Below are 25639 nucleotides of genomic sequence, written 5' to 3' on the forward strand. Positions count from 1 at the left end.
ACGGACATCAGCAATACATCTCGAAGAACAACAGTTATGCGAGGTAGGTAACCATTTTTTCTTCTTCCAATGCTTGCTCACGTCAATTCCAAGTAGGTGACTCCCAAGCAGTTCCCAGGAGGAAGGGTCAGAGTTCACCAAGTTGCAGACTGCAGCACCGCTCTGCCAAATGCTGCATCATCTCTAGCCTGCTGAGTAATGACGTAGTGAGATGTAAAGGTGTGGATTGATGACCACCTTGCAGCCCTGCAGATGTCCTGAATGGGAACCTGCACCAGGAACACTGCTAAGGAAGCCTGCGCCCTTGTGGAGTGCACTGTCAATGCTGGGGCAGGTATCTTTGCTAGGTCTTAGCACTCCCTGATACAAGCCATGATCCGTGACAAGATCCTTTGGGACAACACTGGGAGCCCCCTCATCCGCTCAGCAACTGCAATGAAGAGCTGTGTCGACTTTCAAAATGGCTTCGTACTTTCAATATAAAAAGTTAACGCTCATCTGACATCCAGGAAGTGGAGCATCCATTCCTGGTTACTAGCATGTGGCTTAGGGAAGAACACTGAAAGAAAAATGTCCTGATTCACGTGGAATTGAGAAACTACCGGGGGGGGGGGGGGGGGGGGATATGGCCACAACTGTATCTTGTCCTTGTAAAAAAAGAGTATAAGGGGACTCGGACATTAAGGCCTTAAGCTCAGACACCCTCCTGGCAGAAGTTATGGCCACTAAGAATGCCACTTTCCAGGAAACACAGAGGAGAGAGCAAGTTGCTAGGGGCTCAAAAGGAGGGCCCATCAGCCTTGAGAGCACCAGGTTGAAATCCCATGGCGGGAACAGCTATCTTTCCTTGGGATACAGCCAATCTAGTCCTTTGAGGAAGCAGCCAACCATGGGGTTAGCGAATACTGACCGGCTAGCAGAACCGGGATGGAAAGCCAAGAGAGCGGCCATGTGCACCTTTATTGACAACACTGCCAGGCCTTGCTGTTTCAGGTGTAGTAAATAGTCCGGGATAATGGGAATCAATTACTGTAATGACAGAGTGTCTTTTTGCAGAAACCAGATTGAGAATCTCTTCCACTTAGCCAGATAAGTGGCTCGAGTGGATGGTTTTCTGCTGCCAAGGGGAACTTCCCCAATGGAGTTTGGGCAAGCAAGCACCAAGGGGTTTAGCTTCAGAGTTTCCATGCTGTGAGGTGGAGACACTCTAGGTTGGGATGCTGGAGGCAGCCGTGGTTCTGCGTGATCAAGTCCGGGACCAGGGGCTGTGTTATAGGTGTGTCCACTGACAGGTCTAGAAGCGTGGTGAACCCGTGTTAATGTGGCCATGCTGGTGCTATCAAGATGATTGATGCTCCCTCTCTTCTGACCTTCAGCAGGAGCTTGTGTATGAGCGGGAAGGGCGGGAATGCTTAAAGCAGGTGCCCCTTCCAAGGGAGGAGAAAAGCGTCTGTGAGAGAACGTGGGCTGTAATTCGGGAAGGAACAGAACTGCTGACACTTCCTGTTGAGCCATGTTACGAACAACTCTATCTGGAGAAATCCCCACCTCTGGAGGATGTTGATTACGACATCCAGGCAGAGGGACCACTTGTGGTTGTGAAAGGACCTGCTGAGATGATCGGCCAGTTTGTTCTGAGAGCACAGAAGGTGCGATGCCTGCAGATGTATGGAGGGGGCAATGCAGAAGTCCCATAGCTTGAGGGCTTCCTGACACAGGGGAGAGGAGTGAGCACCACCCTGTTTGTTTATATAGAACATCGCTGTTGTAATGTCTGTCAATTCTGATAACCCATCTACCCTGCAGATGGGTTTGAAATATCTGGCAAGCAAGGTGAACTGCACATAGCTCCCAATGTTGATGTGCAGCGAAAGTTCAGCTTGGGACCAGAGACCTCGAGTCCTGATTCTTCTTCCTAAGTGCGTCCCCCAACCCATCGCCGACGCATCCATTCCTAGAGACAGCGAGGGTTGCCCAGAGAAGGGCACTCCTGCACATAGTGCTTGTGGGTCGGGCCACCACCTGAGGGACTCAATAACTGGAGGAGCGAGTGTGACCAACCTGTCTAGGCGGTCTCAGTTCAGCCTGTACACCGAGGCTAGCCAAGCCTGAAGTGGGCGGAGCCACAGCCTGCCATGCTGTACTACATACGTACAAGCAGTCATATGGCTAAGCAACTTCAGGCAATTTCGCACCGTAGTGGCGGGGTATCGCCTGAGTTCGTCTATGATGGCATCCATGGCGAGAAAGCAAGTTTCCAGAAGGAATGCCCTGGCTTGACCGGAGTCCAGGAGAGCTCTGATTAACTCTGTCCTCCGAGTAGGGATTAGGGTTGACTTTGCTGCGTTCAGTATCAGGCCGAGCCTGTGGAACGTCATCCGAACTAGGGTCACATGGGCCTCCACTTGGGCCCTGGAGCAGTCTTTGATTAGCCAGTCGTCGAGGTACGGGAATACTTGCACCTGCTGTTTCTGCAGGAAGGCTGCCATGACCAACATGCACTTGGTGAATACCCCAGAGGCCACCGAGAGGCCGCGGAGAACTGTAAACTGATAGTGAGTGTTGTTGACCACAAAGCGGAGGAACCGTCTGTGGGACGGGACTATGGACACATGAAAGTAAGCATCCTTCAAGTCAAAGGCGGTGTACCAGTCCCCCAGATCCAGAGAGGGGATAATGGAAGCCAGGGAGACCATGAAGAACTTTATCTTCATGAATCTGTTGAGGTTTTGCAGGTCTAAAATAGGTCTGAGCTCACCCTTGACCTTTGGGATTAGGAAATACCGGGAATAGAACCCTCTGCCCCTGAACTCTAGAGGGACTTCCTCTACCGCCTTGAGTAGTAGGAGCGATTGCACCTCCTGCATGAGGAATTGCTTGTGAGAAGGGTCCCTGAAGAGGGACGGGGAAGGAGGGAGGGAACAGAATTGCAGAGAATATCCCAATTCTACCGTGCTCAAGACCCATTGGCCATGGGGGGGGGGAAGAGAGGCGGGCATGTGCCACAACGCTTTAGCAGTATTATGGATGGTTTTAATTAGGGACAAAGCCACCCTCGAGAGACCTTCAGGCACGAGAATGTCAGTCATGGGGTTGGTCTCCTCCAACACCTCCTCTGCCTGCACACCTAAATTCTGAGCCACCCTTCTGAGCAACTCTTGCTGGGCTCTGTTGTCCATGGCCAGCTGCGTGGTGGATGTGCCTGCCACCGCTTCATCAGGGCAGGATGAGGAAGATGCCGGGTGGGGGACGGGGGGCACCAGGTCTTCCTGACCTTCTGGCTCGCAGGGATCCCCCTGCACCGAAATGACCTGCATGGTGCAGGAAGCAGTGCTGGTTTCTGGGCCTGTGCTTGTCTCGGTACTGGACCCAGTGCCAGGTCCCACTGCGGTCTCGGTGCCATGCTGCATGCCCATCTCTTGGCCTCGTGGAGGTTCCTGGGCTAAAGATGACTATGATGGAGGGGCCCATGTCTCCGAAACCACCGACAAGGATCTGGATCCTGGCCCTGGAGGTTGGTGGTAGGCCCATAGGGTCCAGAAGGGCTATTGAGCCAGCGTCTGCCACTGGGTAGCCACGGCACCATAGGTAATAGCTGTCTTTCCTCTTGTCTGGAGCGGCACCGGCTTTGCCTAGAAGCGTACGACTCTGCCTCCAAGTCGGATGAGGCCTCCGACCTCAGCAACCAACAGAGTGACACGGTGCCAGGGAGCAGTGCTGAGGTGAGGGCGAGTGGTCCCGCATCATCACTGGCTTGCCCTTAGAAGGCACTGTGCCTCTACAGTGCCGGTGCCCGTGCAGGGGACTGCCCCATCATCACAATGAGGTCCCTAGCTGCCTCAAAGGTGTCTGGCGTGGAGGGAAGGTCTAAGTCCTCCCCCAACACTCCCGCATCGGGGATTTCACTAGAACCAGACTCAACAGACCTCCCTGTGAGGCCCGAGTTGACGGTGCCAGCTGAGTCAGAGCCGGATTAGGATTTCCCAGTGTGGAACGCACCACGCTGGTGCCTCCTCACTACACTGCTCTACTGGGAGAGAGACTTCTGTTGGTCTTTCTTTTGTGCTGACTGATGAATGGGAGCGATGCTGGGCACTCGCACCTGAGGTGATCTTTGGCGTCAGGGAATGGTGGTGCTGAGGGTCCCTGGAGCCCAAGTCCTTTCTCGGCGCCGCAGCCTCTCTTACCAAGGCCGGCGCACTCTGCACCGAAGTGCTGGGCTTGGGTTCGCACGCCACCTGGGGACGAAGGGCAGACTCCATTAAGAGCAATTTCAGCCTAAAGTCCCCCTCCTTCTTAGTCCTTGGGCGGAAGCCTCTGCAGATTTTGCACTTCTCCATCTAACGGGCTTCTCCCAAACACTTTAAGCAGGAGTCATGTGGGTCTCCCTTTGGCATAGGCTTCGGACAGGACCCGCATGGTCTGAACCCCTGAGACCGAGGCACGCCCCGGACCCCGGGAGGGGAAACGTGGTGGGGGGGAACCCCCAACTAAAACTTATCTAAACTATGAACTACTAAAACTAACTAATACTAAGTTTTCAACTATTTACCGGTACAAGAAAAGTCCACAAGGGGATGGCTTGCCGTAGCAAGAGAAGAGCTGCTCCAACGACCGTCACTGGTGGTAAGAAGAAATTGAGGAGGCAGCGCGTCGGCAGGGACCTATATACACCACCATGAAGGCGCGACTCCAGGGGGCTCCACAGCCGACCCAATGGGTACCGCTAGGGGAAAAACCTTCCGACAACCATGCACGCGGTGCGTACACATCTAACTTGGAATTGACAGGAGCAAGCACTCGAAGAAAAACAGCAGCATTACCTCTCCTAACTAAATTGGAAATTGGAGACAGCACTTTTAGGTTCATTTTAAGAAGTGGACACTAAAGTCAACAAGTTAACGTGGAAAAGGGCATTTGCTGCTCCCTGCCCCAAAATGGAATAACAGAGCACTGTGCAAGCTGTCATTTTATAACCAGCAACCTCAAAAAGCTATTCCTACTGTTAAATGGGGAAAGGGGGTCATTTAGGATTCTTCAGGGAGGAGGGCAGAGGTGATCAAATATTTAAAAGGTGAAGATTATAAAAGAAGAGAGAAAGACTAGCAGTTGATAAGGCAACATGTATTATGTTATCTTAAATGCAACAGTAGCAGGAAAAGAAACATAGGGAGAAAGTGTGTTGAATGAACTGGAGAAATATATACAGTATATGCACATCCACACCCTTATGTTTATGTAGTGTCCTACGATTTAAATGGTTTGTTCTGCTTTCACGACTCACATTTGTTTCTTCCTGCCAAGAATTTAGGTCTTTAAAAAGATTTTTCTGGGACTGCAATATTTATTTTTCAAAAGTATCCATTTCCCAAAATTGCCATTAGACGGCACTGTCATCACACTTCTATTTTAAAATTAATTTTGCTCAACAATGCTGTCTTTTAAAAGGATTCTTCCTTTATTTGTACTCAGCCGAGCATTTACTTTCACTTGTGCACCAAACCGCATGCTTATAAAGATGCATTATTCATTAACCTCATATGCATATGAACATTTGTAAGCGGAAACCTGGGCAGACATTTTGTCAGCGCTCCAAATGGCTTGGCCAGTGGACAGTATATTACTATGCAGGAGACGAGGATGGGAGAACACCCATCAAAATACTCACACTTTTGTGCAGTGCTGCCTGAAAGCATCACGAAGTCCTAGAATTCAGGGAATGTGAAGGCATGTTATACTGGGCAGAAAGAAGATTTAGAGCAGTAGTGCCTCTTCATCACTGCAGGAACGGGCTGCTTGACAGCAAAGCTTTACAACAGGAGGGGAGGATCGGGATAGAGCAAAAAGCAGCAGCTCAGAATGACAGGCCAAAAGAAAAGCCTAAGAACTAATGTGAACTGGCCTGATTACATGAGCAGTTCTGGAACACGCAACCAGGTTTAGGTGGGTAACACAAAAACCATGATCTCCTCCTATTTCCCATGCAACATGTTTTTAAGAGAGAAATAGTTGGCGGGTGGCGGGGTGAAAGGAGAGGTGGGATTCAGAAGCAAGTTCTGTGCTGGCTTCTTTGAATTATAAGCTTTGCCTGTTAATTGGTCTTATTTCCATGAGTAATGTATTGGTATTGCAGTCTGCCTAAACTGGCTTGCCCAAAGCCTGAGAACTGGCTCACTGGCTGGCTTGCCTCCTGCTGTGTTTGGATCTGTGCCTTTTCAACTGATTCTGCATCTCCAAAGGATATCAATTAAGCCTCTGCTATACTCTACATGCTGTGTCTGTTTGTGTCACACACACACACAAATCTTATTTGACTGGAACAAGGCTTTAGAAGAACAACCTGCTGTGGGGGGCTTAGATAACCGGCTTTTAACACAGTAGATGCACTTCAAACCTCTCAGACCTTTGACTTCTCAAGGCAAGGACTGGAATATATCAAGGATTTTAAATGCTCTTGAAATGACACACTGATACCACAAGAGCTTTGAAGGGGAGAGTGGAGTTTAGACACTGGATCTGCACTATCATTCTATAAAACTCATTCACAAAAATTATTGGGGGGAAATCTCTTTCCACCAGTGTGCACTCTGTGTCTCAAGTGCTTTGGATGGGCTTAGTGTCCATTTTGATATTGAAGACGTCGGAAGACAAGATTTGCCATAATCAGCAGTCCGTTGGGCTACTAATTACAGTATCCAGCTTTGGCCAGCAGCCAAGAGCTGATGCTTCAAAGAAAAGCAAAAGAAAAACTTCAAAATATCTCTCTCGCACTCAAAATTAAGATGCTGGAAGACACCAGAATAGCTTCGGCATCTACAGACTCCCATGTCGCAAGACAATGGGATGGTCTTGCCTAGCTTTAAATGAGTTTAGCCTACATTATTTGCCATTCCTAATACAGCAAAGCTGGTGCCTGCAGGGAAGCCACAGTAAAGCACTAGTAAAATACCTTCCAGGGGGAGGGTGTTTCCATAAAAAGCAATGTATTAACCGGATTAACCTATATTTAAGAGATCAGCAATCAAAGAGGAACATTTCATTCACAACTTTTAATTATTTCCAAATCCCCATACAGACCATAGCCCATTAACTCCAGTATTTTTTTTTTTTTTTAAAATACCACCCCGCAGTTTGCAGTGCCATAAATGGCTCCAAGGAGCAGCAGTTTTACAGGAGAGAGGAGAAAAAAGCAAGGCTAAAAAAACTGGGACTGTTTTCAGGCTTTTAAGCACAGTAATATGCTGCTTCTCCTCTTCAAGGTTATAGTTTTGCATGGAACAGTGGCTGGGGGGCTGGGATGTAACTGCACATTCCAGGGACATAGTTTGGTCTGGTGCTCCCAGCACAAAAGAAGTCGCGTTACCATAGCTTTGCGCTCAGCTGTGTACTGTTCTGCTCACGATGTGGAGGGGTGTTTTGTTTTTTGGGTTTTTCTTGGCGGGGGTGGGGGGAGAATATACTGGGTAATTGTTTGGGTTTTTTTAATTTGCACATAAGTATGTATCCAGCTTTCCTTAAATGATTTTGTTACTCTTATTCATTTTAATTAATTTGCATTGAACAAACATACAGATGAGGACTCAGAAGCATAAAACACCAACCTCCATAGAAAATGGCACCTTCAATAGGAGTCCAAGCTGTGACATTTGTTGTTTGAAGCATGTGAATTAGAGGTGGCTTGCAGTTAAACTGGGCTCAGCACAGAGAAACTTGGAGGATAAAACTTTCCTGACCCAAATCACACTCCCACACTTCTCCGTTCATTTGGTTTCTCCATGTCAGCCCATGCCAAATCAAGCAAGTGAATGTAGCTGCCCCCCTTAGGTAGAAGGAATATCATCTATCTAGGCTGGTACAAGATGATACTGGAGAGATATAGGATAAGAGTAAGGTTTAGACACTACCCACAGTTATACCCAGGCAGCTCCAATGACTTCACCAGAACTGCCTTGGCATTACTGCAGGCAAAGTTCTCCCCAATGGTGTTGATGGGATCAATGTGTCTAACAAGTTCCAGCCTGTGTAAGCTGTTGCATAATAAATGGGAATAACAATAAGTGTTCTACTGTTCACTCAGTAAATAAAAATCATTTTAAGAAGTCCTAGTCGCTTTAGAATTCACTAGAGATTTTAAATAAATACCACTACCTCTCTTTTCTCATACAATCATATCTGTACAATAATCGCCACTGAATTCAGCAACACCGGATACTAGCGGTGAGTGTACTGTATAGAACCACGCACAATGTTGATCAAATTTCAGAAATACCTCATTTTCCTGGGTAAAGTCAAGAGCATCTTCTCCTGAAGCAAGAAGCGTATGAAGGATCCTTTGTTTCACCTGTTCCCATTCGACCAGCATTGATTCTCGGTGGTACTCTTCAGCCATACCAAAAGTCTATTAGCAGAGAAAAGATAAAAGCTAAAGAACACATAGAAATACCAAATAGTCTCTAAAGGACAATATAAATTATAACCACTAACTAGTTCTGCTGTAAGTAAAGCACAGACAGGAATCGAAAGACAAGAAAAACATTAACTAGTTTAACGAATACTGAGAGAGCCCTAGAGCCATTGTCCAGCAGGAAATAATTTAGAAGGTATTACTATTCAGCTTTTTGGTGATTCAAACACAAGTGAAGGGTAGCAAAATGAAGCCATTTTAACACGTGTCTAGCTCTGTAAAATGAGTGCCTTGCACAATCAAGCCCTGCTCCTGGTTGGAGCCTCTAGGCACTACTGTAACACAAATAACATTAACAGGTTTGCATTCAAAGATGTACATTACTGATGCAACACAGAGAGCAATCTGACTTTCATTCCATCTCTACCAGACACACCACAGGGAATTGGTTGAACTCCCAGCTTTCATCAGTTGGTGCCAACTGCAGCTTCTGTTGCCAAAAAGTCTGGAGTAGAAATACAGATGATGCAGTATTTGTTCACAGACCTGCCTTACCAAGGGAGGAAAAGATTTCTTATAATCTTAACTACAGGTTTAATTTTGTATCAGATTGTCCAATTAAGTGGAAGTAGGGGAATCACAGTCTGCAAAGTCTGCTCCACTTTCAGGTTTCAAGGAGCATTTGAAATGGCCTTGTGTATTCACTTTCTGCATGGAATACCACCAGTAAGGAATGGGTTGATCCTCCTTGCTCTGTCAGATGCAGGTAGCTCCAACCCTTTACCCTACAGCCACCTCACATCACTGATCAAACACTTCCTTGGTATCCAATACTATTAGATAGCTAATAGGAAAACTGGCAATAAACACAACTAGAACTGCCCACTTTGCATCTCAAAACCTTGTCCAGGGACAAGTAGAAGCTGGCTGCTCCACACCATTAGTGCTGAAAGGTGAATTCAGTAAGGAGATGAAGGGGATAGAGCTCGGAGGCCCCCACCCGACCGTGCCCTGCTCCAGACCTACATCTCAGCCAGGGTAACTCCCATTTTGGGCAGTCCATCCATTTGCTGGGTGCCCATTAGTGAGGGAGGAGATGACAAGACACCTCTTTCTGGGGTAACGAACAGCTGCAGGTGACAGGCTAGGTAAAAGGGATCTGCTCCGAGGCCATTATGCCATCCCCACACTGCCACCATCATCTGATGTGCCTTTTTACAGGCATATCTGCCACCACACTGCATTATACTCCAAGCTAGGGAGACTGGGAGGTAGGGGCAGATCCAGGTTCTTCTGGGGAGCGAGATGCTAACGCTTTTTCAGTATGGAGGCAGAGCTATGTGTCACTCAGAGTGTGAGAAGCCAGCCCATTCCAGACTGGGGTGGGGGCCCTCCCACACGGAAACAATAAAGAGTGATGTGAATGAAATCTGCACCTAGGACTATTCCTTCAGGCAACCTTCCCTGTCCCACTTCCTTCTCTGTTCTTGACTTTAGAATAAATCCAAGGTTTCTAGGTCAAATTTGTTCTATCTACTTTGAAAAGACCAGCCTCTCTATTAGGCAACTAGTTTTGGTGGGCTCTTGGGCAGTCCCGTTAAAATAAAGGTTTCACTGTATTATTACAAATCTAAAAGACATAGCATGAAAGAGAGATGCATGTTTAATGCCCCTGTTTTATTTGGAGGCTTTTATGGGATACTCCTCATTTTTCAGGAAGCAGGCTGAAGACATCGCCCCTGAAGAATTTAAAAACAAAAAAAAATCAGGGAAGAGAGCTCAAAATTCCGGCTATCTAAGTGGCATATTATGTGTTTGTATAGTGCCTAGAACAACAGGGCCCTGATCCTGACTAGGGCCTCTGTCTTATAAACAACATACAGAATGCAGGGACTGTATTCCATCTGCTTGTGGGGGGAATCACTGCAGATGATAACAGAACCACCACTTGGCCTGCTGAAGACCTAGAAGCTATAAGAAGAGATACTTTAGGACTTAATTGACTCTTCTTGTGGGGGAGGAGATTGGATTCCAGGGCAGACGTGGCATTGGAATTCAATGAGCTAGGCTTCACAGCAAAAACACTTCCCACTTTCTGTCACCTGCTTGCCAGGCTGGGAGTGCCGTGGCAGCATCTCATGCAGGAGTGGAGCTCATAGATGCTAAGGCAGCCCACCTTAACCTTGGCCAGGAGAACAGCATGCAACATGGGGCACTGGACTATGGGCAGCTGTTGTCGGAGGAGCCACAGAACATTGTGAGAAACACAAATAGGCCCTGGTGAGGCGTGGAAAGCAATGATTAACGGTCCGAAAGTGCTAAACACCAGCTACTCACATGGAGTTCATGCTCAGCACCTTTCAAGGACAGTCCCTAAGTTGCCCTGTTCTCTTAGCCTTTCCAAAATTCAAGGAAGTAAACAGGACCACCTTATCTTGGAAGCAAAGATAGTTTACCTCTGAAGTGACTAAACTGATGAGACGCTGAGCCCTTCAGATATGACTTTTAAACTCATGGAAGGACAGGAGTTTGCTCACTATTCCTTCAGCAACAGCACTAGAGAAGAAAAGGAGTACTTGTGGCACCTTAGAGACTAACCAATTTATTTGAGCATGAGCTTTCGTGAGCTACAGCTCACTTCATCGGATGCATACTGTGGAAACTGCAGAAGACATTATATACGCAGAGACCATGAAACAATACCTCCTCCCACCCCACTCTCCTGCTGGTAACAGCTTATTTAAAGTGATCATCAAGTTGGGCCATTTCCAGCACAAATCCAGGTTTTCTCACCCTCCGCCCCCCCGCCCCACAAACTCACTCTCTTGCTAGAGAAGAGATGCTGCTTCATTGCAGTCCCATTCAATATTGGTGTGATGGTGACAAGTAGCCACGAACAAATGAGACAGGAAATAACCCAACATCTTCATTAGCTCCAGATCATCTCCTCTCTATCTTAGATCAGGGGTAATCAATTTTTTTTTTTTTGTCAAGGTTCAAATTTCTTGGTCAAGGTACAGTCAAGGTCCAAAGAAAATAACAATAATAATGATAAGTAAATAAAAAGATTTCACGGTCTGTTCAAAAGCATCTGGCAGTCCGGATTTGACCCGCCGTCTGCCTATTGACTATCCCTGCCTTAGCCCTGGCCTACACTGGGGGTGGGATCGATCTAACTTAGATCGACTTACCGTGGTGTCTCCACCGCGGTGAGTCAACTGCTGCTGCCCCCCATCAACTCTGCCTGTGCCTCTCGCGGCGCTGGAGTACAGGAGTCGACGGGAGAGCGCTTGGCGGTCGCTTCATCGCGTCTAGACTAGACGTGATAAATCGATCCCCACTGGATCGATCACTACCTGCCAATCCGACGGGTAGTGAAGACATACCCTTAGATCTCACTTCCTTTCCCTCATCCAACTCTCTCTCTTTCTCACACACACACAATTTTGCACTGTGGTGTGTGACTAAATTTTTTTCCATCTCATTATGGCCCAATATTAGGATACTGTCAATTGGAAAAAAACGCAACAGTATATATGATTTCATAAAAGGCCATTTGACAGCCAACATTTAATTGCGGTGCCTGCGTACGAGTAGATCATGAGACTTTTGCTTCTTCCTTATTGTATAACATTAAATACTCTTATGTAGTCAGGACTGGATCCAGCTAGGCTCCATATTTCCACTGTAGTGTCATTACCTTTATGATTAAACAGAAATTCCAATTAGGTTTTTAAACAAGCGTTTCGAGTGTTTGTGTGTATATGGAAACCCAGTGCTGCAATATTTTTGCATACAGCTTTAGTGAATATCATTTTTATATAAAAAGAATTTAGCTCTGAACATTTACCCACTAAAAACAAACCATTTAATAAGGATGCTTCGAATGTTGTATATACACAATAGTTAAATCTCATAGCACCATTGCTTGCTGGACTCTGAACACAAGTACTCACTGTATGTAGAGAACTTCACAACTCAGCATATTGACGTGTAAATTGAGACATGCTTACAGTGAATTCACTGCATATTGTCCTTTTATGGAAAGTTATCATCTTGGGAGTCTGCTATCTCCCCAAGACATTTCTTAATAAGTAAGGATCAGAGTGTTTTTCAGTGTCACAAAGAGGACGTTGCCACTTTAATAAAGAGGTTCTAATGTCCAATACTCTGCATCGTGTGTGTGTCTCAGATCTATTGTCAAACCCATAATGGCTAACCCACTTGTTAACAGAATTACCACATTCTCAAAATCAAACTCATTATACTGCAAGGACTTTCTGAAAATACAGTTTCAAAGGCTATGTACACAAAAACAAATTCTACTCTATTCATAGAGCAAAGAATAAGTAGTACTAGCCATTTATAATTGTTCCATACACTGTGAAAGAATTAAGAGCTTTTAAATTTTGTCTGTTTATCAAAGACAGCACTTGATTTGTGGAAATGTTCTTTGGGATTTTATTTTTTTAATACTCCTTTCCAACTTACTCTTTTCCTGGACTCTTCAATGGCTGACAGCAAAGCATTATCTTTTTCATTCTTCAGGAATCCCTAGGGAAAGGAGAAATACAGTTTTGGTTGAAAATCAGCCTTACATCAGATGCACACTGCACTACTCAGCTCTTTCAACTTTAAAGAAGTGCTAACAGCTTCCTCCCCAGTCCACCTCTGAGGAGTTTAAAGGTCATTTTATTTCACCCAAGGAACAGTAAGATGCCCATAAAGCTCAATGTGAAAATGAAAATACATTAATCCCCTGTTTTAATATGCATTAAATCCTAGTGAAGTGTCCTGCCTCTATTCTTTTATCTCTGTGTCCCAGCAACTGCTTCCTCTCGCTCTCCATTTGAGGGAACCGGGATGAAAGCTTGTTAGAGCGATAAGCTAAGATAAGATTGTTGGACGCTAGTAAGTAAAGAAGGTTTGGACTTCACAGCTTCAGGCAAGGGCAGAGTTTTAGAGGCCAACTGGAAAGCATGAGTAAGAGCTTACGGAAATTAGTTGCAAATGGGTAAAATGACTAAACAGTTGAAAAACACTCTGGAAAAGTTTGTAAACAGTCTCTTCCCTCCTCCCCCCAGCACGCCATAAAAAAGGGGATTTAAAAAAAAAATCTATTTAGATTATTTTTTACTCAAACATGGCTGGTTTAGGTTAGCAAAACATGCAAGCCATTGCAGTTAACACCTTGCCTGCACCTGCATGTTATTTTTGTTACTCTTCATCAGCAAGAACATGTTGTATTTCAAAGATTTGGTGTGGATCTCATTCATTACCTTCAGAAGCAAGCACTAAGACCAACCAAGATGCCTTTATTAGACCAGAATTCACATATCTTTATTTTGTAATTTTTCTGTGATGTATCTCCAATTACCAAATCATCCAGGTTTGTTATCCCTGGGCTTGGAGTCAACTCATTAGTAAGCCTTAAAAAAAAAAAAAAAAACACCCACCAACTTTCATTTCCGCTAAAACTATCAATTATAATGACTGATAAAATAGGAATAACTTAAAACTGTGTGTTAATTGAAGAAAGCTCTCAGATTAAGAGTAGGAGTTCAGCATGTTGTACCTTTGATGTTATATGCACTAATCATAAGGAATATGTGGTTGCAGAAGCACCTAGTGGTCCCAATCAGGAATCGGAGTCCAATTGTGTTATGCACTGCACACACACACACACACACACACACACACACCAAAAAGATGGTCCCTGTCCTGCAGATCTTACAGACTATCAGTACCACTCCTTATTCCCAGACTAGTGCTGATGGGCTCCTGAGGGGTGCTGAACTTCCTCAACTCTCACTGACTTCCATGGGATAGGACAGCACTCAGTTTCACACATGCTTGAGCCCTTAACGGAGGATATCTGCCATAGGCACTACACAAGCAAAGCTGTGCATAATGTGACAGAGTGGAGGGCAGTTTTATACGATCTTGAGTGCTACATTTTTAATTTTGGGAGGTGTGCATTTTTTTTATACAAAGATGGCACTGACTCTGGGTGATAAGTCACACACTGGCGCTACAGATCCAGAGCTATGTGCATGCGTGCACAGCGTAACAAGTTTATGTATTACAGTCAGACAATTGCGATATAAGTCATACATGCACAGGTAACCAGAAGGTGAAGCCTGGTTTTTCAGTTCTCCCAAAAATCCAGGCCTGAATCAGTTTAGCAACTAGAGAACTCTTTAGCTGATAACAATAACAGGGTCCCTATTCTCTGTGCCCCAAGCCACTTGACAGCAGCACTGCACAGACAGCCCATGCAGGTGACGTATGTTTTGCCTTTATTGAATGATTTAAAAAAAAATGAAAAAAAATTGAGCACCAAGGCTCGATGAATTTCAAATTCTAAAGATAAATCAAGACAGATGATCCTTGTGTGCTGCCTTTGAACTGTAGGGTTGGGGACTACCCCTACAGCTGTCAGTGACAACCCTAGTCACCTACTGACTGGGACAGGACTGAATCTTTGATTGGCTCCTCTGCTAACCCCCACCTTCCAAGATCACTAATCAATAAGGTTTGCTGGCATCTTCAGGGGGTCATTCCTTGAGCACGTCTCTCTTAAATGTAAGCACCTTCTGAGCAATAATGCTCATCTCTAACAAGCAGGGCCTCTAGGATATCAAGGCTCTTTGTCCAGTATACCAAGCAGGGGACAAGTTTCCCCTCCTGCCAGGAGGATGCTGATGTTACAGAGAATGTCACATGCCTCCTGTGCCACATGTTGCTGTTCATTTTTCACAGAGAAAACCCTTCCTCCAAGACCCAGAGCTGCAGGTTTCTGGATGGGATGGAAGCCGAAGGTGCTGAGTATAACCCTGGAGATCCCAGGTCCCTGTGACTCTCGATGAGGCTGCTGTCTAGTTCTCCTGTGACAAATGAACTCTCTTTGAGGAGTGGCAGACGGAGCTGTATCATGATGTAATGGAGAAGAATTATGCACTCCGCACCTCCCTGAGTAAAGCTCAGCTCTCCTCCTTTCACTGGGCACTCCGTGAACTCAGATGTCCAGGGCCTATACCAGAGCCTGCAACTCCCCTGAGAATAGCCACCAGCGCAGAAGGGAGGACATCATTGATTTCATGGGGGAAAGTGGTTACTGTGATATGAGCAGAGCTCAGGATATTGCCCTCAAGGGAGGTGATGTGAGAGATGGGATGACTGCTCATGCACCTGGCTAAGAAATAAGGTGCGATTTTTTAACAGTGAGGGTAATTAACCAATGGAACAGTTTACCTGCAGATGTAGTGGATTCTCTGCCATGAAGTTTTAAAACAAAGACTGAAAGTCTTCTAAAAGATATTCTCTAGCTCAACCAGAGGTTGTGGGCCTGACAAAGAGTTTATTGGGTGAAATTCGATGGCCTGCGTTATGCAGACTATATGGCCATAATGATCCTTTCTGGCCTCAGAATATATGGTTCTATTAATTTAAAAACCCGGAATAAACCTCGCAAGGCCTATCCTAAGAAAACAGATTTGTTTTAAAATGAAGATGTACCTCATGTTAAACTTTAGGTCTGGAACATGACAATCACTTTTTAAATTAAATGGAAGCTAATCATTCAACTTCTGAAGGGGGAGCTTCCAGCAGCTGCTGTTGGACTGAATCCCAGCTACTTAATTCATGCTTTGTTTTAACAAAAATAAGTTCTGGCACTTGTTACATATGGGTCTGTAACCAGAACTGGTATACATTAAAAACGTAAAGGATGACCACCTATTACTACTACTTATTCCTTATATGTTGATTACATTGCCACCTAGTGGCAATAGGTTTTTTGTTTTAAGCACAGATTAATATTTGCATGTACTGTATCTGCTTTGAGGAAACTCCTCTCTGGAACCAGGGAGGATGGTAGGATTGGGATGCAAGTGGGACAGGGGGAGAGAGATGCACTCCATAAATATTAATTAATTTATTTTCACAACACTCCTGTGAGATGAGGGGGTGGCATTATACCAATTTTACAGCTGGGGAACTGAGGCACAGATTTTGAGATCTAGTTTTCACTAATTTTGTGTGCCAATTTGAGACACCTAGGATCTGATAATTCAGAGTACATAGCATTACATAACACTTTTTATGTGCAAAGCACAGCTCCCATTGATGTCAGTTGCAGCTGTGCTCAACCCTTCTGCAAATCAGACCCCAGCATACCAAGTCAGGGCCATAGAAAAAGAGGAACTAGTGACAACCTGTGAAAAGTTAGGTTTAAGTGACTTGACTAGCATCACACAGGAATGTTGTGACAGAGGCAGGGATAGAATCCAGTTCTTGTGGGCAGCATTCAGTTGCCTTAACTATGAGACCATGCTTTGACTTCCAGCAACCCTCTGCCTCATTCACTATACACCTTCCAACTTCTGCAACAAAAAGAAGCAGGGGACCTAAGGACAATGGACTCCTTCACTACTCAACCTTGATTCATCCCCCAGAGCACGTCCATCCTGTGGGCTGAATCAGACAGTGGTCCTCTGGAAAAAATACAATGTGATCATGTAATTCAGGATTATATCACAATGCATACACACCAGGGGGATGAATTAAGATTGCTTTTGAGTGCTTGACTTTGCAACCTTAATAATGTTATTTTAACATAGTTTGTGTGTGAACACTTTCATAGAATTTTAAAACAAGCAAATTGAAGAACAGAAATTCTATCATGTGGCAAATCTGACACCCACATGGGTCATCAGCAGGGTTGGAACTTTAGATTTACTGCAGAGGTCTCTGCTACTTGAGCTAATAAAATAACTGATACCAGAAGTAGGTTATCTTCTATGAGAGCCAGCATTTAAGTGGGATGAGACACTCTGCCAATAGGTTTCACAGGTATTCGCGGACAGCAGAGGAATCGTAAGACACTGGAATCTTGGGTTCCATTCCAGACTCTGTAGAAGGGTGCCCTCTAGTGGCTACAGACCCCTTCTCTCCTGTCCCCTTCCTTTCTCTTCCCCACCCCAGCTCCTCATACCATTTTCCCATTCTCCTCACCTACCAGCCCCAGGCTCCAATACTCATATTTGTCATTCCAGTCTCCCCCCACCCTTCAATACAAGCCCCTCCCCAGGTCCAGCTTTCTTCCCTTCTGCATCCGTAGCAGGTTGCTTCCTCCTTCTCCTCACTGCCTGGGTATGAGCATGGGCATTATGACAGCACAAGAAATATAGGTTTCAGAATAACAGCCGTGTTACTCTGCAAAAAGAAAAGGAGTAGTTGTGGCACCTTAGAGACTAACCAATTTATTTGAGCATAAGTTTTCGTGAGCTACAACTGCATCCGATGAAGTGAGCTGTAGCTCATGAAAACTTATGCTCAAATAAATTGGTTAGTCTCTAAGGTGCCACAAGTACTCCTTTTCTTTTTACAAGAAATATAGTCTCCCTGATCTCATTTCTGATGCCCAGCCCTCAGCAGCCCAGAGCTGCATTTGCAGGGAAAGCCCTGCTCAGTCCCCTGGAGCACCAGGCTGCAGAATACCCAGTGCAGGAGGGATTCTTCAGGGAATTTAGCTGTGAAGCTCTAACAGGTCTCAACTGAGCATGTACAAACTGCAATTTTTCTAAGGCTCATAACTTGGCCATGACACCAAGGCCATCACTCTGCCAAATTTCAGGTCCCTGAGATGGGGGCGCTAGATCTATTCAAAGAAAAGGTTGCCAGAATTTTATAATGTATTTTCTCTACCCTTGTTCTTAGAAATGGCTGAACCATTTTGGCTGAAATTTTCAAAGAAAAACAAACAATGAGCCCAAAGCAGACACATGGCACAGAAAAATTCAGCCCAATTTATTAAAGTTCAGCATGGTTACAAGTTTCTGAAAACAGGGTCTTATAATGGAAAGTGCTGGACTACCTTGATAGTATGCAGTGCTCTGAGCCTTGCCTATAATAATCCAGCCTCATTTTTGGCCACTTTACAGAGTAATGTAGTTATTGTCTCTGGTCAAAAATAATCTCTAATCCGGTCCTAAAAGTTAACTTGTAAATTAACATGAGAAGTGGATAAGACTTCAGGGTAGAGACGACATGATCTATTCTGAGGCACCAGTGACCACTTTCCTAGGTAATAGTAAGCTCTTCTACCATAATAACTGACAGTAAAATAAGGTTTTTCTAGAATTTACAAAAAACAAAACCCCAAACCTTGGTTTGCAAGGCATTATCTTCTCAGGAGGTGGCATAAGAGGTTATTTTTTACAGCTACACCTAGAACTCCAAGAAATCATAAAGCTTGAACATCTGTGCCACTTGATTACTCTCTCAAAACTTGAAATCATTTGATGCCTATTAGTTTTATTGCCTTCGTTGTCTGACAGGAAGGCTGAAATGACTGTAGTCAGCACCTTCCTGCTCACGTTTGAATCCCAGAAAAAGTGTTTCAGTAAATAATTAATTATTGCTGAGAAAGGGCATGTGTGGTCTCAGTGGTCTCTTTTGGATAAAGGACTGAAAGTCTCTTTCATTTACTGCAATAAATAAGGTTAGTAGATTCTCACCTAGCTGGTGGAAGGATCTTAATTACTTCCACCAAACAGGCCATACTTTTAATACTTGCTCTCAGTATTCTAGCCCTCCGAGGAAGCAAATGTTGCCAACTCAGTGAACTGGGGCATTTTATGGGATGGCAAAGCTTCCTTTTTCACTGGCATGGGAAGAAAGGAAAAAAAACTAAGCAGTCTGTGACCTTTTTTCCCTCCCAACTGTGTTAAACCCAGTAGCTTTTGGCCAGTTATAGATTCTTAAAATAACTGGATTTTGAGTACATTGAAATTTTTTCAGGTAAACGGTGGGAGAGAAAAGTTATATAGTGGGCAACAGAGCCACTCTTCAGTGGTGGCCTCTATACATTGGCGATGGAAGATCCAGATGAAGCATCTTGTTTTATTTATAATTATTTCTATTTGCAGTGGTTTGCTTTAGTTAAGAAAGAATCGGAAAACCATTTGAATATACTAGCATTGGTATGCCTTGACATGCTTTACTTTCAAGGATAGCTCAGTCTGGAAACATGGAATGTACAGCAAAACTGCCTGGAGGTTAATGAAACAATATGAGGCCCTGCTATATATAACGAATTGTCTATCGTTATTGGTTACGCCTTCGCTGGTTTTATGACAGATGGGTTTAGCGTAACATGATATGGCGTGGCCATGCCCCTATAAGTCATTCTGTGCCTCTGCAGAAGATGAGAACTTTCCAGAGTAGCATATGCAGTGCTCGGGCTTTGCTCAGGCTCCTCTCACATTTCCAAGGTCACACACCCTTTGGGAGTTTTTGCAGATCTTTTGAGGTCTTTTGCATTGTGGCTGATATAGCAGCAAAGCAAATACGGTAGACACTCAGAGTTAGGAACACCAAGGGAATGCAGGTCATAACTCTGAAATCTTTGTAACACTAAACAAAACATTTTGGTTTTTCTTTTAAAAGTTTACAACTGAACATTGACTTAATACAACTTTGAAACTTTAATATGCAGAAGAAAAATGCTGCTTTTCACCATCTTAATTTAAATGAAACAAGGACAAGAAACAGTGTCCTTATCTTTTCAAAACTTTTTTTTTTAAAGCTTTCCCTTTATTTTTTTAGTGGTTTACATTTAACACAGTACTGTACAATATTTGCTTTTTATTTTTTTCGTCTCTGCTGCTGCCAGATTGCATACTTCTGGTTCCAAATGAGGTATGTGGTAGACCGGTCAGTTTGTAACTCTGGTGTTCATAACTCTGAGGTTCTACTGTAGGAAGCTTCAGCTTGTGCATAGATTTTGGACACAGGTACAGATTTTGGCATGCATACGAGGTATACTGTTTCTTCCAAAGTATCAAGGCAGCTCTCCTAGGATCTGCTGCCTGAGCCTGAAAGACCCAGCAAGCTTTATACAACTGATTTTCCTCTTAGGGAATTTTAGATGGTAGGATTATGATGGGGCAAAAGTAGATTCCACTGCCAAGGACCCAATCTGGAAGTTCTTACTCACAACAAGCTCCCAGTTAAGTCTGAAATTAGAATAAGTGGGCACCAGAAGTCCAGTGGAAGTTGTGTGCAAGTAAGGAGTGGATGGTCAAGTCATAAGTTAGAATGCATGGATAAGTGAAGAAGGAAGGTAGAACAGGGCTCACCACACTGTATAGAGCAATGTTTTGAGTATAAATTGTTCAACAAACACACACCTTGCAAATGAGTTGGTCTTTGTGGAGGGAACATGTCCGTGGCTCAATGGCAGAACAGATGTTCTCAATGGAGAACCGTAATGAGGCCTACCTCTTCTACCCTTAAATTAGACAATGAGAGGTGAAGGATAAAGTTAGCACTTCAGGGCTTAGCAGAATGGAAAGCTGGCAGAGTTTGAGAAAGGCAGCTGAGCTTGTCAAACTGCAAATAAGCATTAGTTCCCTGTCATTATGTTTATGCTAGGAAATCCTGCAGGAATTTCTGAAGTGGGAAGAGATTTCCATTATTGATTGAGCTGAAAGAAGGCAACAGAGCACACTGGAAATATTCATATTTCTAGGGTTACCATACGTCCGTATTTTCCCGGACATGTCCAGCTTTTTGGTTCTTAAATCGCCATCCGGGAGGACTTTTTAAATATCTAAAAACGTCCAGGATTTTGCCATTATTATTTTTCCCCAAAGAAGAGTTATCATTCAAGAAAGAGAGTGAATGTGGATCACTCATGAGAGTGCCCGCTTTTTCCCCCCTTGCTCCCAGCGCTTGCGCCGCAAAGCAAGCGGGGGGGGAGGTGAGGAGGGGGAACACGGCGCGTTCAGGGGAGGAGGTGGGGCTGTGCAGGGATTTGGGGAAGGGGTTGGAATGGGGGCAGGGAAGGGGTGAAGTTGGGGCGAGGTCGTGGGCAAGGGGCACAAGCAAATACCCTCCTTCCCCCGCCCCCCGTGGAGTGTCCTCTTTTTGAATGTTCAAATATGGTAACCTAATATTTCCCCACAGTCAGGAATCAGCTACTAGGTATCAGAGGGGGTAAACATTTTGAAGTTTAAGGGGTAAAATGTAAGGGTCAATAATCATTAAACAGAACGCTACACTGATAAATTGAAATAGTTTGCTCTCAAGGGAGATTTATTGCTCTTTTGGCTGCATTCTTAGAGGTTGGCAACCAGTTCCCCATCGCCACCACGTCTAAGAGCGCCATGGGATGGTGGGTCATATTTAATTCATTTTAAATTGAAGGTCAGAGAATAACATACGTTTTGCAGTGGTTAGTATTTCAAACATATTCCAACTCAGGCACAAACGCCACTCAATCATTCTGGTCACAGGGATGGTCCTAAAGATACGTTACTTGCCTTTTTTTTTTTATTAAAGCAAAGCAAAACTATGCAACACTGCTTCAAGCAAGTTCAATTTTGCAAGGCTACTTTAATATATATTTTAATGTGTGTTAATTCACTACAGACTAAGAGGACCACAGAAATTATTCCTACAGCAACAAAATGCTGTACAGAGAGCTGACATATACCCACAGTAACCTATTTTTCGTATAGCGGCAGAATTTCTTGCTGGGTAGTTACGCAGAGAACTAAGTGTTCAAACTCAGCAGGGGGCAGCATACATTGCAAAACTAAAAAAGGGGTACTGCCATTTGCCAGGAAGGCTGTTCAAGGAGGCTGCATGCTGTTTAGAAGCCGCAGGTTGCAACTTTTGCTTTAAAAGGTGGCATCAGGTGGAGCAGGACCTCTCTGCCCTTCTGCCAGGGTATCACTGATGTAGTGCTCAATTTTAAATGCAGCCTTTAATCTCTGTGTTGCACAGTGAGCCTACAGCAAATATTTACAAGCAAATTGCTCCATGCTGTAGATTAGTGCCTGCACTGAGACATCTTTGCTAGTACTGTTTTAACCATTTTAGACAATCTGATCTGTGCTAGAAACAGTTTTCAGATGCAGCTATGCTGGGTTCTGTTGCAGTAATGTCATTACCGCTTTTAGCTACAGCAGGGAAAGCTCTCGAAACTGCTGAAAGAACAGTTTCTCTTGAAGTTTGTAGATTCTCTTGATGTCTTTGCCACTGGAGTGGGGCAGATGGTGCATGATCTTTGGCTCTTGATGAAACCATTTGGATCTGGCAAATGGAGACGTGAAATGTTCTCCCCTGACAGACATAATGCCTCTAAGGTAAGGATAAGAGATATAAATTGGCATCATCTTGATAGGAGTGGAGGAGTTACAAGAAAAGGCTCCCTTTATGGTCTATTCTGCTAATAATGATTACTAACTTTGTGCCCTCTATCAATTACAGGTACAAATCACAGAATGCGTCTACTGGCTTTTTGAACACATGCAACATGTGCATCCACAAATCACGTAGACCGGACATCTGCAGCCTATCACTGTTCCTGCAGTTGTATCTGAAAAACCAGGGTATTTTTTGAAAATTTGGCCCACAGTCTACAGCGGGCATAAGATAGGATAGGAGATCACCATATGCGGATTGATACAGTAAGGCAGGATTCCTGAAAACGCTCTCCAGTTCCATCATCCTGAGAGTCAGAGTAAAGCTCCACAACTCACAACTTTGCACATAGGACGGCTCTAGGCATGTTACACAGATGCAGGCGTGTCCACTGCTAGCGACAAGGTCACTGAACAAATAGTCACTCGTAAAGACTATAAAGAAATGAAAGACTAGGGGAAAAAGGATTACACTTAGACTAACTGTTTCACACAGATACGACAATGGCGAACTACAGTACATTGGATTTAGAAGAGGCAGGCAACGACCACATTTTCAGGGAGATGCACCAATTCAATCATGCTTCTCATTCTTGGTAACTTTCAAAGGAAGCAGGATGGGAAAAGAAATTTAAGTCCACATGTCAAAGAGACAAAGCAGACAGGGTTGAGCGACTAAGTGGGCAGCACAAGTAGGTTTACAATGGCTGCAAGGCACACGACAACTGAACTCTCTAGGTTGAGTAATGTCAATTGTCTGTTAGCTAACAGACTAACTATATTTCACACTGTTCTGCCACCTTCCATCTCCAGAAGGATCTCAAAGTGACGGACCATCATTAATCTTCACATTACCTTTGTGAAGGAGATAAGTGCGTAATGGCAGAGGCAAGAGTAGAACTCATAGCTCCTAACTCCCAGCCCTGTGCTTTCGCCACTAGATGACTTTTCAGCCCAGAGACAAACTTAATATTCTCTACTGATATTAAAGAGCTCCATTGTGCCATATGTGACAAATGTTAGTTCTCCAAACTGTATTTGCTGTATACAGCCATGGAGGAGAGTGAAAGGCGTATACAGTGAATATAAACAGCATTTACCATTTATTCCCTGCTGGTACATAGTGTCAGTCACTTAGACTGGAGTCACCAAATAGAACTATATTCCTGCTTTGCAGTGTTGCTCACGCTGATTATTTCTGAGCAGAGATCGTCACTATTGGCATAGGAAAATGAGTCTCAGCTTGATTTTGGTTTCTTCTAATTCAATATCATTTTGTTTGGTGTACTCTTTTGTTCTATTACGTGAAATGATATTTACAATTTGCTTCATCCCTAATAGCACATGGAAATCCACAGAAATGTTTCAATTCACATTGTTTTGTAGTATTATTTTACCGACATCACAGGAGTTTGTGAGGTTTAATAATCCCAAACCTAATTATAAAATTGGACAGATTTTTAATCTTAAAAGGGACTATCAGTTTAAAAAAAATCATATTGTTAATAAAACATACCCTTACCTGTATTATTTGTAACACACTAAAACTGAAATTTTTTAAAACTATCGTTTAAAAATATTTCTTCTGTTTTTTTCCACTTCATGACAATGAAATCAGAATAGCCACTTTCACTTTTGCATACCAGCCAAGTTTGCTTTTGGGTTCTAAGACACCTTCCCAACATTGCTGTGGTTGAACTGCAGACAGCATAGGGGAAAGTGTAGTTAAAAAACTGTTTCTATAGGAATTTTTTTTTTAAAGTCACAAACAATGTTCCCTCTAATTTTTGACAGGCCGTGTGCGCAAAAAATGTCTTCTGTGCAAACTGTTGTGCTTCTGTGCAAATTTTTGTGTGTGCAGTGTTTCGCTGTGTGCGCAGGGTTTAGGATCTGTGTGCGCACGCACAGCTTAGAGGGAACAGTGGTCACAAACACTTCTATCGGCATTAGATTTTGTATAATGTTATTTTTATAAAACCTAGATCTGGGGCAAATTGCCTGAGACTGAGCCTCTTTAAATGGTAGATTGTAGGAAATGCTGCAGAATCCCCGTGTGCATCAGCTTTTACGATAGTCACTGACATGATACACACACGTATTAGAAGGATTATCCTCCCTTCTCCTATTCCTCCTCTCTCCACTGTTAGATATCCTCATACTCTTACTTTGTGTCATGTCTACAATTAAACCATAAGCACTTTGGTACTGGGAACTAAGTCTTATTTGTTCTATAAAGCACCTGACAGACTGTTCACTGTATAAGTAATAAACAAGATGTAACGTTACTAAGAATCCTGATCTATTTCGATATCATGGCAAAGAATAGACGCACCACATCTGAGAAGGGAGAAAAGGGTAGCCAAAGAAGGCAGCCACCTTTCCAGATGGAAAAGTCAAAACCTAAACAAGAGAACCCAGGTGACTGATCTCTTGTACATTGTTTAAGTAGAATGGCCAACTGTTACACTGTTCATCCCAAATGTGCTAGCTCAGCTTGCTAACAATACTGGTACAATATACCCGAAAACAAAAATAATAATAATAATCATCTCATCCACAGCTCCCATTAGTATTAGTGAAAGCAAACAATTATAATTTGACATTTTGGTTAAAGGGCAACATTGTATTTATAGCATTGCTCACAATACAATTCTTTGAAATGGGGGATAGACCCACCCTGATAGATTGGTTCAGCATAAGAGACTGATTCATCCAAAGCAATTTGGCACAAGGTGTTTCACCATTAGCAATGACATCCGCTCTAGACAGAAGTGAATGAACCATACACACCAGAAGTTGAGGTGGTGACTAATCTTATCACACTGCAATCCTAGCTAATTTTCTAATCTACTAGTGAATGTCTTTTATTCTGTTTTTAAACAAGATTTTTAAATGCAGAGAATGAGTCTGCTCTGGGGTTTTGTTCAGAACCATCAATAGGAGCTATTGTACCTCTCCTGTCTTATAAATGCACCCGCATTAGCATCCTGATAAAAAATGGCAGAAACAATGAAACATTATT

At 44.0% G+C, this 25639-nt stretch overlaps 1 protein-coding gene across 4 annotated transcripts in view; it reads right to left on the minus strand.

Moving 5' to 3' along the window:
- NUP93 (nucleoporin 93) overlaps positions 1-25639 on the minus strand; it is a 124959-nt gene that overhangs the window by 39585 nt on the left and 59735 nt on the right. For all 4 annotated transcript variants that reach the window (XM_074968533.1, XM_074968532.1, XM_074968535.1 and 1 more), the window contains 2 exons: positions 12896-12958; positions 8270-8398 (listed from right to left, as the gene is read on the minus strand). In XM_074968533.1, coding sequence (XP_074824634.1) covers positions 8270-8398; positions 12896-12958 — 192 coding nt within the window. The remainder of the gene's footprint in view (positions 1-8269; positions 8399-12895; positions 12959-25639) is intronic.

This window comes from Natator depressus, chromosome 12 (assembly GCF_965152275.1).
Source record: "Natator depressus isolate rNatDep1 chromosome 12, rNatDep2.hap1, whole genome shotgun sequence".
NCBI classification, from domain to species: Eukaryota; Metazoa; Chordata; order Testudines; family Cheloniidae; genus Natator; species Natator depressus.